General features: G+C 38.1%; 1 protein-coding gene across 2 annotated transcripts in view; it reads left to right on the forward strand.

Annotated features, from left to right (window-relative positions):
- Positions 1 to 13,319, forward strand: part of LOC141487779 (uncharacterized) — a 201,212-nt gene that overhangs the window by 146,739 nt on the left and 41,154 nt on the right. For both annotated transcript variants that reach the window (XM_074187305.1, XM_074187306.1), the window contains 4 exons: positions 3,185 to 3,338; positions 4,562 to 4,657; positions 6,942 to 7,106; positions 11,432 to 11,664. In XM_074187305.1, coding sequence (XP_074043406.1) covers positions 3,185 to 3,338; positions 4,562 to 4,657; positions 6,942 to 7,106; positions 11,432 to 11,664 — 648 coding nt within the window. The remainder of the gene's footprint in view (positions 1 to 3,184; positions 3,339 to 4,561; positions 4,658 to 6,941; positions 7,107 to 11,431; positions 11,665 to 13,319) is intronic.

The raw sequence follows: 13,319 nt of genomic DNA on the forward strand, positions 1-13,319 counted from the left end.
GTTCAAAATAGGCCTTAATAATTACCTAGCTGTGTGGCCTTGGGCAAGCCACTTAACCCCATTTGCCTTGCAAACCCCCCCCCAAAAAAAAAGAATTCCTCTGAGGAATTTAAATACAAATACAAATCCTGCCTCTAACACATAGGAGCTATATGATAATGAGAACTTCAAGCCCTTTTCTTCCCCTATAAGCCCTAGAGGGGTAGCAATCTACACTAATGGAAGGAAATCACAGGTGTTTGATTTAGTGACAAAATAATAATAAATGAATCTGATATGAAGGCAAAGCAATGAAACATAGTAGATAAGAGTGTTGAACTTGGAAGACAGGTCCAAATCCTACCCTTGATACTAACTGGACAAATCATTTAAACTTTCTGAATCTGCATCCTCAACTATAAATGAAGAAGTTAGAACAGATCACTCTGTGATTCCTTTCAGCTCTAAATCTATGCTCCTAAAGTTAAAAGAATGGGGGTATCAAAATGCCATAAGAATATGGAGAGGGAGAGATCACCTTCACTTTGAAAAGTCAAGAAGGCTTCATGGAGAAGGTATTACCTGAGCTGGGCCCTGAAGGAAACAAGAGAATACAGGAATAGAGAACTTGTTGGTCAGCCTATTCTAGGTACTGAGAACAATATGAACAAAGGTATAAAGGTGGGTCATAAACCTCAATGAGGTCACCAGGGCAGACCTAGTTAACTAGTTTTTATTGGCCTTTATATAACTTGGCTAGCCTATTGGTGATTGAACATATCCTTAAATACCTTTTGGGTGCCTCTAGTCCTCATTTTTTACTGTGGTGGAGAAAAGTTAATAATAGGTTAGGGAATAGAATCCAGACCTATAATTTCATTGATTATAGGGATTTCCCTATATCTCCCTTATATAAGCCAGTCCTATTTCTTCTCTTTGTAGTCTTAGAGACTTAGGTGGAATGGCCAGGGTCACACAATCAATAACTATAGAGGCATGACATAAACCCAGGCTTTCCTGGTTCAAAGATCAGCTCTTTATTATGACACAGGGCCACTCTTCGAAAATAATACATCTAACTATGCTTGTACATGTACAATCAAGAACTCAAAGACTAATTACACTACTTGAGTTAGCCCTAAAAATTATCTAGCCACTTCCTCCATACCTGAAATAGAAAATCATCTCTTCAGAAAACCCCCAGCTTGAAGACCTGAGTAATAACATCAGTGAAAGGGACCTCAGAGGGGATTTTTCAATTGTTTCAATCAGTCCACAAGCATTTATTGACTATTTGCCCTGGAATACAAAGCAAAACCAAAAACATAGTCACTGACCTCAAGGAGCTTATGTTCTAATGGAGGAGACAATATGCAACAGAAAGTTGTACATACATGATATGTACTATTGAGGGAACCATCATTCTCCCAGTTATCTGAGCTCAACCTCTTGTTTCATCCTCAACTCACCTCTTTTATCTTCCATATCCAATCTGTTGCCAAGTCTTGTTCTTTCTACTTTCACATCATCTTTTTTTTTAACAAGACAATGGGGTTAAGTGACTTGCCCAAGGTCACACAGCTAGGTAATTTAAGTGTCTGAAGCTGGATTTGAACTCAGGTGCTCCTAACTCCAGGGCTGGTACTCTATTCATTGCGGCACCTAGCTGCCCCCCACCCACCCACCACAACATCTTTAATATATTCTTTCTTCTCTCCACTTACACAGCTCCCAACTTGGAGCCCCATCACTTTACCTCATTAGCTATTGTAATAGTCTTCTAGTTTCCCTTATCTTTCCCAAACTCAAACATCCTCCATTCAACTACCATAAATCATGATAAAGTACAGGCCTGACCTTGTCACTCCCTCCTCAATAAACAAAGATAGACTAGGGAAGGCAGAGAGGAGCGGACAGGATAACTGGGGAAAGTCTTCTAAAGCACATGGAATTTGAGCTTAAACTTGAAGAAAGCCAGGGAAACCAGGAGGTAGAGATCAGGAGAAATTACCTTCCAGACGTGAGAAGGCACAGAATTGGAAGGATTGTCATCTGAGAGGAATAGCAAGATGGCTAGTGCTGTTGGAGAGGAGTCAAGTGTAAAAAAGACTGGAAAGGCAGCTTTAAAAGGCAAATAGTATTTTATATGTGTTCCTAGAGGAAAAAAGAGCATTAGAGTTTATTGCTTAGGGAGTGACATGGTCAGACCTGCATTTTATCATGATCTAATGGTAGTTGAATGGAGGATGGTTGAGTTTGGGAGAGATAAGGGACTCAAGATATTGCAACTGCTAATGAGGTAAAGTGATGGCTCCAAGTTGGTTAGCTGTGTGAGTGGAGAGAAGGAAACATATTAAAGACATTGTGAAGGTAGAAAGAACAGGACTTGGCAACAGATTGGATATGGAAAATAAAAGAGAAATGAGTTGAGGACGAAATAAGAGGTTGAGCTCGGATGAGTTGGGAAAATGATGGTATCCTCAACAGTAACAGAGAAAATTAGAAGAGGAAAGAGATTGTGAGGGAAGATAAAAATTCTCTTTTTGATATTTTGAGATGCCTCTGAGATATTTAGCTCGAGAAATCTAAAAGGCAATTGTAATTTGAAATTGGGGCTCAGGAGAGAGATTAGGACTTAATAAATAGATCTAGGAATTATCTGCATAGAAATGATAATTGAACCTTTGGGAGTTGAAGAGATCATCAAATGAGATAAGAGAAGAAAAGAAGGTCAAAGAAAGTCTCTAATTAGACTCCTGCAGCTGATACATTTGCCCTAGAGGAAGATTTAGAAAAGGGGAATTAGAAGGAATAATCAAGTGTGTAAAAGAGCCAGGAGAAAGCAGTATTTCAAAGATCTAAAGAGGAGAATCCAGGCGGGAAAAGGGTGATCAGCCTATCAGAAGCTTCAGAGAGATCAAGAAGAATAAAGGGTTGAAAAAGACCTATAGATTTTTCAATTAAGAGATTATTGGTAACTTTTGGAGTATTTCCAGTTGATTGATGAGATTGGAAATCAGATTTAAAAGTGAATGAGAAGAAAGACACTAAGCACCAATTGTAGATGGCCTCATCAAAGAGCATAGACTAAAAAAATGAGAGGAGAGGCTGGAAGGAATTCACTTTAAATGTGAGGGAAGAATTTTGAGGACTGTGGAAAAGTAAAAGTAATTAATTTCTTAAAATTATGTTCGTATTTTGTTAGAGGAACATTTTTGCTTGCTGGGAACATTTCTGCCTACCAGACTGTCACAGATTCTATGTTCCATGGGTTGCAACCAATGAGCAACAATCTTGTGAAGTCTGTGTTTGCTTCACAACTCTGTCTTCCTCAGCCCCTTGATCCACAGAGCCACCAGGTGAGTGAGGCACACATATAAAGAGCATATACCACTCTTTAGTGAGAGTGGAGTATATAGTAGGAACATTATCACTCTTTTAAAAAATTTATAAAGAAAAATAAAATTATAGCAAGAAAAAAATGTTGAATCTTCTTTCCATGTATGTAGGAAAGCTTCAAAGTTGCTTCCTAGTTTTCAAAAAGATGAGATCCTCTCCATGAAAAAGGGTAAAAACATCACTTGTACAAAAATATTCATAGCAGCCCTGTATGTGGTGGCAAAGAATTGGAAATTGAGTGAATGTCCATCTATTGGGGAATGGATGAACAAATTGTGGTATATGGAACACTATTGTTCTATTAGAAACCAGGAGGGATGGGAATTCAGAGAAGCATGGAGGGATTTGCATGAACTGATGCTGAGTGAGATGAGCAGAACCAGAACACTGTGCACATAACAGCAACATGGGGTGGATGATCAATCTTTAATAGACTTGCTCATTCCATCAGTGCAATAATCAGGGACAATTTTTGAGTATCTGTGATGGTGAATGCCATCTATATCCAGAGAAAGAATTATGGAGTTTGAACACCAAAGACTATTTATTACCTTTAACTTAAAAAAAATGTTATCTTGTTATGTAATTTTGCTATCTCTTATATTTTTTTCCTTAATGATATGATTTCTCTCTCAACATATTCAACTTAGATCAATGTATAGCATGGAAACAATATAAAGACTAACAGACTGCCTTCTGTGGGGAGTGGGAAAGGGAAGCGAGATTGGGGGGGGGGAATGTAAAATTCAAAAATAATTTTAAAAAAAAGATGATATCCTCTCTCACCACCTCCTACCTCTCTACTCTTCCTGCCCTCCTTTCCTTCCTCTCTTCTCTCTCTCTCTCTCTTGTTTACCCCACTTTCCTCCCTCCTTCCCTCCCCTTTCTTCCTTGTTCTCTTTTTCCCTTTCTCTTCTTTTCATTACTTTTTCCCCTCCTCCTTACCCCTTTCTTCCTCCTCCTTTCTCCCTGTTTCTCTTTCCCTCTATCTCTTCCCTCTGTCTTTATCCCCTTCTCTCTTTCTCTCCTTTCTCCATCCCCATCTTTGCTAAAGGTTCTCTAAAATAATTAGATTTTCTTGATGTATATTTAATGTATAACACACATACATATTCATTCATTACACAGCATGAGCTTATTGTTACAGAACTATGTCATTAGGTTTTTAATTTGGTTCCTTTAGGCATTTGTCCTATTTCCTTGGAGGGCATTCCTAGCGGATGGAGGACCATTTCCAGTTATCCTCCATACCCCAGACCCCTTAGAATATAATATGCAGGTAAGTCATGGTGAGAACTTCAAGTCTATCAATGGAGCATCCCAGTCAAGTACGTTGGTTGGGTCCATAGGTCTAGTCCTGCATTTCTGTTGGACAATGAGTCACCCACACAATAAGTCACATGTTTGGTGACAAAGCTTTAGTCTGAATAAAACAAAGTGAGTCATGTTTGCCCAACACAGATGGGAACTGCACTCCCATTGGTATCTGTTTGTTTTGCCTCAGACTTAGCTAGGTTTTCTCTGACAGGTAGCCTTAGAACTCCTCAGGTAGCCTCAGAACAGAGAAACCAGCACAGCAGTTACTGAATAGTTTTTAAAAAGTTTTTTTAAAAACATTGAAATAAACTAGAAATTATTCTTCTGTGAAAATCTAAATTTTTTCCTCCCTAACTTTTTTGTTTGTTCATTTGGTTGGTTTTTAAATGCTACCGCAGATTTGAAATTAGCAACTCTATCGATGACTCCCCTTAGAATTCATTTCTGGACCCTCTTGAGAAAATTCTCTCAGGGTTCAGGAAGGAGTTTTCAAGCTTGTAACTAGCATTCTCATGTCTTGTTTCTTCCTTGTTCCTGATGTGTTACATGCTGCAGTGCCTTTCTCAGACTCTGTGATCCAATTCTGTCTGTCCAACCAATAGAGGAGGCAGGGATGGTTGTAGTTGCCATAGTTGTAAAGGGTCCCCTGGAGCAACTTTCAGTTTAATAGTAAAAAGAGACTTGAAATTCAATTGCTTAGGGAGAAGTGTCAGGATAGATATGATCATAGAATCATTAGATTTAGAACTAGAAAGGTCCTTTGAGATCACTGAGTCCATCCATCACCCTCATTGTAAAAGGTGAGAAATATGAGGTTCAGAGGTGTTTAAGACCCTGACTTGACCAAGGTCACACAGCTAGAAAACACCCGATGGGGAATATTCTTGACTTCTAGCTCACTGCTCCATGTTTGACATCATCCTGCCTCTCCTGAGAATTCAGAGAGGACAAAAGGATGCTAAAATCTCCAGGAGACCCCTGAACAATGAGAGGCTTCACCAAGAGTCTCTTCTTTTATTCTCTCTTGGATCAGGAGTTGGCCACATTTGGGAGAGCAGAGCCGTCCCTTTCATAAGGCCATCTCTGACACTGGATATCTCATGATTTTTATGGCAACAGCATTTTTATGTTGTTAGAACAACCAAAGCATTGTTCAATGTGACAGAAGACTCAGGCTCTGGCCTGTAATCAGGACATTAAGATGGGCACTCCTCCAAGAGAACCCAACTAAGAGATTGCATAATATGTAAAAAAATAAAAATATGATCAAAAAACCTTCCCCAAACCCAATACTTCTTTTTTTTTTTTAGATTTTTGCAAGGCAATGGGGTCAAGTGGCTTGTCCAAGGCCACACAGCTAGGTAATTATTAAGTGTTTGAAGCCAGATTTGAAGTCAGGTACTCCTGACTCCAGGGCCAAGTGCTCTATCCACTGCACCACCTAGCCACCCCCCCAAAACCCAATACTTCTTACAAAAACAATGTAGTATAACAATTAGAGTATCAAATGCACAAGATCAGATTTCTTCTACATGTAAAATGCTTTTTAATTTTTTAAAAAATTTCTAATTACACATAAAAACAATTTTTAATCACTTGTTAAAAATTTTAAGTTTCAAATTCTCTTCCTTTCTTTGCTTCCCCCTCCCTGAGAGCAAACAATTTGATATAGATAATACATATACAGTCATGCAAAACATACTTTTATTCTCATATTTACATGTAGCATGTTGAAAGGTGGGTTGGGGAGCACAATTTCACTTCGGATTTATCTGAATCTATAGGATAAGTTGTATAATGGGTTCTTATATATGGCAACAACAACAATAACATTTACAAAGGGTTTACTATGGGCTAGATGTTTTATAATTATTGCCTCATTTTATCTTCATAGAAACCCTGGGAGGTAAATATTATTATTATCCCTATTTTACAGATGAAGAAACTGAGGCACATGGAGAAGTGGCTTGCTCACTTCTTACCTATACATAGTTAATAAGTGTCTGAGGCACTCAGCTCTTCCTGATTCCCAGCACTCTATAGCTAGCTAGCTGCCTTTGAAGAGCTGGAAGATACCTCAGAGACCATCTAGTCCAATCTCCCTATTTAACATCTGCATGAAGTCTAGACTATGGTCATATACGTACTGAGCATCAGAAGTATGACTTGAATGTGATTCCTTTCACTCAAAAAGCCAGTGCCTTTTCTGCTGTACCACACTAACTCTTAGGACTGTCTTTCTTTAGTTATGCCTGTGTGGGCTTAATGATCAAGACCAAAAAGTGGCCCACGGGGAGCTGGCGTCTATACAGTTACTGATGGAGGATGTGCTTCTAAGCAGTTATGACAGAATGATGGAAGATCTCAAAGGACAGCACACCTCACCACAGAAAAACAAGCAGATTCTCCTGGTATGTGGTCCTATACTCATGTAATTGTGTCCCCCTGGGCTAATTCATAGGATATCTGATCCACAGCTGCTACTTGGGATCTTCCCAAGAGACCTATTTGTGTGTCTGCTTTAGCCCTTGCTTAAAGGGTCCCAGACTCAGGGATAGATCAGCTTTCATTCTCTTGAAAAATGAACAAGGATTATGAAAGGTCAGGGGGATCACAGTCATAGATTTAGAGCTGAAAGGGTCTTTGGAGTCCAATCCCCTCATTTCACTGGGGAGGAAAGAGATACATGGAGGTGACATGAACTTTCCCAGAGTCACATAATTCCTAGTTGTCTGACAGTTGTCATTAAAACTAAGCAAAAGGAAATATTTAATGAAAATTTTAAAAGGGAAGAAATAAATTTTATATATAATTGGAGCATCTTCAATGAGATAAACATTTAAAAACATAAGCAAAAACAAAGATAAAAACCAAAAAACCCTCAGTTTGATCTTTTCTGGCTTGTGTTTTGCTTGAATTGGATTCAATGTTAGGGACAAAGATCTAGAGAATTATTAAGCTCTAATTCCTATTTCATATTCTGCTGCTAGTACATCCAATTTACCTGGCTGGCTCATTGATTTCTCTTAGAGCCAAAACTTGTCATTCTGTTGTCCGAGACAAGGAGAAAGATTGAGATCTAACAAGTTTTAGTTTGGAGGATGAGATGAAAGAGAGGCTATGTCTTGAGAAAGGATTACTGCAGGGAGAGGGCCCCACCCTACTTCATAGTCCCTCCTGGGGAAGAGAGCAAGTCAGATCCAGACTAGAGAGAAATTCGCCTGGTCCAGTTGCTGGCAAAAGGAAACATCCTGTCTTAATTCTCCTTGCTAAATAGAGACTAAGCCAAATTTTTCTTTCAGCTAAAGAAGTATAAATGTTGTCAGTACTCTCCAAATTTTGGTGCCCTTGGACAGAGTACCAATCACCCCACTTTAGTTCTGTCTTTCTCTCTGCCTCATATGTCCTTTTCTGCTCTTTTGCTTCAGAAACACTAAGTTACAAAGTATTGCTAACTACCACCTCCCTCTGAGCCACCTCTTTCCGTTAAATATCTTGCCTTTGTATGGGTCATTGCTGTCCCAATTTAAGTAACCTTGAATAATGGTAAAAGCTGCAGGAAGCTGGTATAAAATCATCTACCAACAGCCCTGCCAAATGGGGGACTCTCCTTCTCCCACTTCTCCCTACCACCTTTCAATTTAATCCCCAAAACCTCCAGACCTGAACCCAAAAATGATTCTGAGAACCTGATTATCCTTACAGTCCCACAGACAACAAGCAAATTTTAAATGCTAGCCAGGTTGGACAGAATAAAAGTGAGCTTTGCTCATTTCTTGTCCAATACAGTAATATCTATGAAGATTTTTTGGTAGAATGTAAGCTTATTAACAGGATTGTGCTAATAAAAAAAAATTCTTTGCATGCCCAGAGCCCTTGCATGTGGGAAGTACTTTCTAAGCTTTTGTTGCTAAGTATTCTATCTTTAGTAGTCTTTAGTAGATTGTGGGCTCCTTGAGGTGAGGGACTATACTATTTCACTGACTTTTATCAAGACTAATAAAACCAAGGTAAGACCTCCACTTTGCTGCTTTCCCATTTCAACAGCAAGAATTCTTGCCGAGAAATATTACCTGATTCATTTAAAACCCTTATATATTAGAATGTGTTTGTGTTTGTTGCTGATTGTTAAGTTCATAATTAGAAAGAAAAGAAATATCTAAAACACTTAACACAAGAATGAGATGTTTTACACAGTGCTAATAGCTATAGCAGTTCTACTCTATTTCTAACAATATCAAATACTTAATTGCCTTTACCCCTTCCTTTATCCTGCCGATTGCTTCTCCTAGACTTAAAAAAAAAAAGTCACAGAAAGTGATCTGTTTCTACTGAAGAGAGAGAGGTAACTTTTCTTAAATTGATTGGTCAGTAGGGTTTTGTTTTTTAATTTCAAACTTTAATTTACTTTAACAATTGCAGTTTTACAAGTTGTGAATTTATTAGGAAGAACACAAGTGCTGTCAACACCCTCCAAAATTTGGTAACCTAAGTCAAAGGCAGTCACCCCACTCTAATTCTGGCTCAGTCTCATAGGTCCTCCTGTGTTTTTTCCCAGGGGTACAGAGTAATAGAGAAGCCAGAAAGAATATCTAAGATCTTTGCATTCTACTCACTCAAGCTACCTGATGATTGATGCCTTGGGCCAGAACTGTGATCCTCTATAGTACTCTGATGGGTTTAGTCATTTGCATTTTGTTTTCCTTAATGCAAGAGGCTAAACTGAAGTTGTGACCTTTTCCAAATTTTGACCTTTTCCAGATGTTGAGGCTCTAGTAAGATTGTTTATAAGTGTGTGATGCCTGGAGGATCTTAGATGTAGAAACCAGAGGTCATCTAATCCAACCTGAGCAGCTCAAGAGGGAACCAGGGACTTACCCAAGGTCACAAAATAATTGAGTAGCAGAACCCATGTCCTCTGACGCCCAAGCCAGATTTCTTTCCCCTGCAACAAGAAAACTCTCCTCAGAGGAAAAACTATATCTCTGAAAATATACATTATTCTGTCTTATATAACCTATCTCAGATTGCTTACCATCTTAGGAAGGCAGGGGGAGTGAAGAATAGAATTTGGAATTCAAAACTTAAAAAAAAGTTTAAAATTGTTTTAACATGTAATGGGGGGGAATAAAAAATAAATTCATTAAAACAAATCATACAATAAATAAGATTAAATAAAAATAATTATTAAAGCAAAATATTGTTCAAGCAAGAAATACACAACATTTGTTCTGTAAATATATATATATACATATATGTATATATATATATGCATACATGTATGTATTAACCAAATAGACCCCAGGTCAACATAGTAAACTTTGAACTCATCCTTTCTATAAGCATTCATAAAAAACCTTATAGAGCAGAAAAAATGGTTTTACTTCCAAAAGTATAAATATAAACCATATCCTTATTAGTATTGAAAATCTGCTTATCTAGGTACCAAGGAATATTATGGTATACATATGAAAGCCAGTTCAAAAGCATTCCTGATATTTCTCTTCCCCCACAAACTATAAGTAATCTTTCTTTTCTCTGATTCCAAATTGTAATGTTTATACTTTTTTAAAAAATATTTTTGACTCATTTATTTAAGGCAATGGGATTTAAGTGACTTGCCCAAGGTCACACAGCTAGGTAATTATTAAGTGTCTGAGGTCAAATTTGAACTCAAGTCCTCCTGACTCCAGGGCCAGGGTTCCAGCCACTGTGCCACTTGGCTATCCCCAATGTTTATACTTTTTAATGGAAAATTTACCTCCCATTATAACTATTTGTGCACTTATATGACTATGCTGGGAGAAGTATGGGGTTGAGATAGCTTGAAGCCACAAGAGATGGATTGAAATTTGGCTTCTTGTAAAATTAGACAAAACCCTGTGTATCTCTTGAGCTTCAGTTTCATCATCTGTAAAGTAGAAATAACTAGTGCTTACCTCATAGGGATCCATACTAATATATGTAAATGTTTTGAAAACTTTAAAATGCATTATAAGTCCCCTTTGGTGACTGCCTCTCAATCACCCTCACCTATGGCTCTCAGAAGCTATAGAATGTGCAACAGTCACAAAGATGGGCTAAACCAGGTTGAGAATAGCCTATGGACCTCAGACCACTTGGTGGTCTTTACCCAGTGGAGTGGGCAGATGAGAGAAATTTGTTCCAATGACCTAGGCTCTTAGGTAGCTGAAACAGGCATCAAAGACTCTAAGGGCTTCCATTACATCTGAGTAAGTCATGCTAACTTTCATCTTGCTATTGGACTTCTACACACCAGTCAAAACATTACTTGATCATATCACTGGTCCTCTTCAAAAAACAAAGGTCAAATAACAAGTCGTAGCTATTTCTATTATTATGTAGTAATATTTTATTTGTTTATTTATCCTATAAATATATTTATATTTATATTATATATTCTACAATATATTATATTGTATTACTATTATGGTATGGTTGACTAGGTGTTACACTGGGCCTGGATTCAGGAAGAGCTGACTTCAAATCAATCTCAAGTACTTACTAGTGTGACCCTGGGCAAGTCACTTAATCTTGTCTCTCTCAATTTTCTCATCTGTAAAACTGAAATAATAATAGCACCCACCATGAAGGGCTGTTTGGGAATTGAATGAGATAATATTTGTAAAGAGCTTAGCACAGTACCTGAGGAGGCATTTAATAAATATTTATTGACTGATTTCTTTCTCCCTTCCTTTCCGCTATAACATTTCAGTCCAAAGTGGTTAAAATGGCTGAGTTAAATGGAAGTCAATCATGGGGCAACCCAAGGACCTCCAGAACACTTGAGAAGCAGCGGGATCCACTGACATCCTATGCTTTTCTGAGATCTTTTCTTATTATCTGGAAGCAGCTTGAAGTACTAAAGGAGGGATGGGGCCAACTCAAACTGAAGGTGGAAGACATCAACACAGTTGCCCTATATCAACAGTTTTTGGAGCTCTATGGGTGAGTTTTTCTGATAGAACAATATTTTGGATTAAAAATCAGTGAGATGGGGAAGATTACAAAACCTCCTCTCTTTGTGGTCATCAGGGCTCTTTCTCTCTCTTTCTCTCTCTCTCTCTCTCTCTCTCTCTCTCTCTCTCTCTCTCTCTCTCTCTCTCTCTCTCTCTCTCTGTTTTTTGTTTCCTAGAACAGAATTGAGTTATTGTGCTGTCCAGTAATCACAGCCTCCCTCTGAGTTCAGTGGAAGTTATTATACAATTTCCCTCTACAATCAGGGCTTTATCATGAAAATGCAGAATTGTATAAACAGTCTGTCCCCAAGGGCATCTCAAACTCAACTTGTCCAAAAACCAAATTCATTATTTTTTTTTTTGCCTTCAAACCCTACTCTCCTCCAAGCTTCCCTGTTTGTGTTGAGGGAACTACCATCCTTGTCACTCTGACAACCTCAGAAACATCCAATCCAAGTAGTTGTCAAATCTTGTTTGCACTTCAGAGACATCTCTCACATCCATGCCTTTCTCTCTGCCCATGCATTCTTCTAGTTAGACTCATCACTTCTTGCCTGAGTAATAGATTCCTAATTGACTTCCATGCTTCTATCTAGCTCCTTCCCACTTTATCCTTTACAAACAAGTCAAATTAATATTCCCAAAATACACGTGATTGCAACATCGGCTTCTTATTGCCCCTGGAATAAAATACAAACTCCTCATTCCAGAATTTTAAATTCATCAACAATCTCTCTCACTTTTTCAGACTTACTTTATGTTATTCTTTTTTTGTAGTGTTCATTCCGCCCAAAATGGCCTACTAGCTATCCTCCAATCCCAGTATTCCATCTGCTCTCTACTAGTCTTTGATCAGATCATTTCCCATGCCTGGAATGCACTTGCTCCTCATCTCTTTTTCTTGGAACTTGTTTCCTTCAAAACTTGATCAGGTGCCAAGTCCTACCAGAAGACTTTCTTACTCCCTTCCCCCTCACCCAAGACTGTAGTGCTCCCTCCCTCTCCAAATTATCTTCTATTTACTTATTTGTGTACCCATATAGAATTCCTAAGAGAAACTGAGATCCTTGAGGGCAAAGCTTATTTAATTTTTGTCTCTGCATCTCCAGTGACCAGCACAATATCTTGCTAATAAGTAAGTGTTTTAAAAATATTTGTTGCTTTGAGTTGAATTGAATTAGTATTAGAGACTTGGATAAATAATTATTGATCAATAATGCACATATCTTACAGTGATTCATCCCAGGGGTTTTTTAGTTTCTGTTGCTGGGTTGCTTCAGTCATGTTCAATTCTATGATTCCTTTAGAAGTTTTCTTGGTAAAGATACTGAAATGGTTTAGCATCTCCTCCAGCTCATTTTACAGATGAGAAATTTAGGCAAACAGGGTTAAACGACTTTCCCAGTGTCACATAGCTAGCAAGTATCTGAGACTGGATTTGCATTCATGAAGATGAGTCTTTGTTATTGGAGTGTCTCATCAAAGAGTTTAACACCCACCTGCTTTGAGAGTAAAGAATCATTGGGCCTAAAGAAGAGCTTGAAAACTGCTTATTCCCATCCCTGCTTCTTTCTTGTTGGAAATCTTCATTTCCCACCATCCCATATATATACATTTCTAGAATAAGAATAAAGATTATGTCTT

Source organism: Macrotis lagotis, chromosome 5, assembly GCF_037893015.1.
Source record: "Macrotis lagotis isolate mMagLag1 chromosome 5, bilby.v1.9.chrom.fasta, whole genome shotgun sequence".
NCBI classification, from domain to species: Eukaryota; Metazoa; Chordata; class Mammalia; order Peramelemorphia; family Peramelidae; genus Macrotis; species Macrotis lagotis.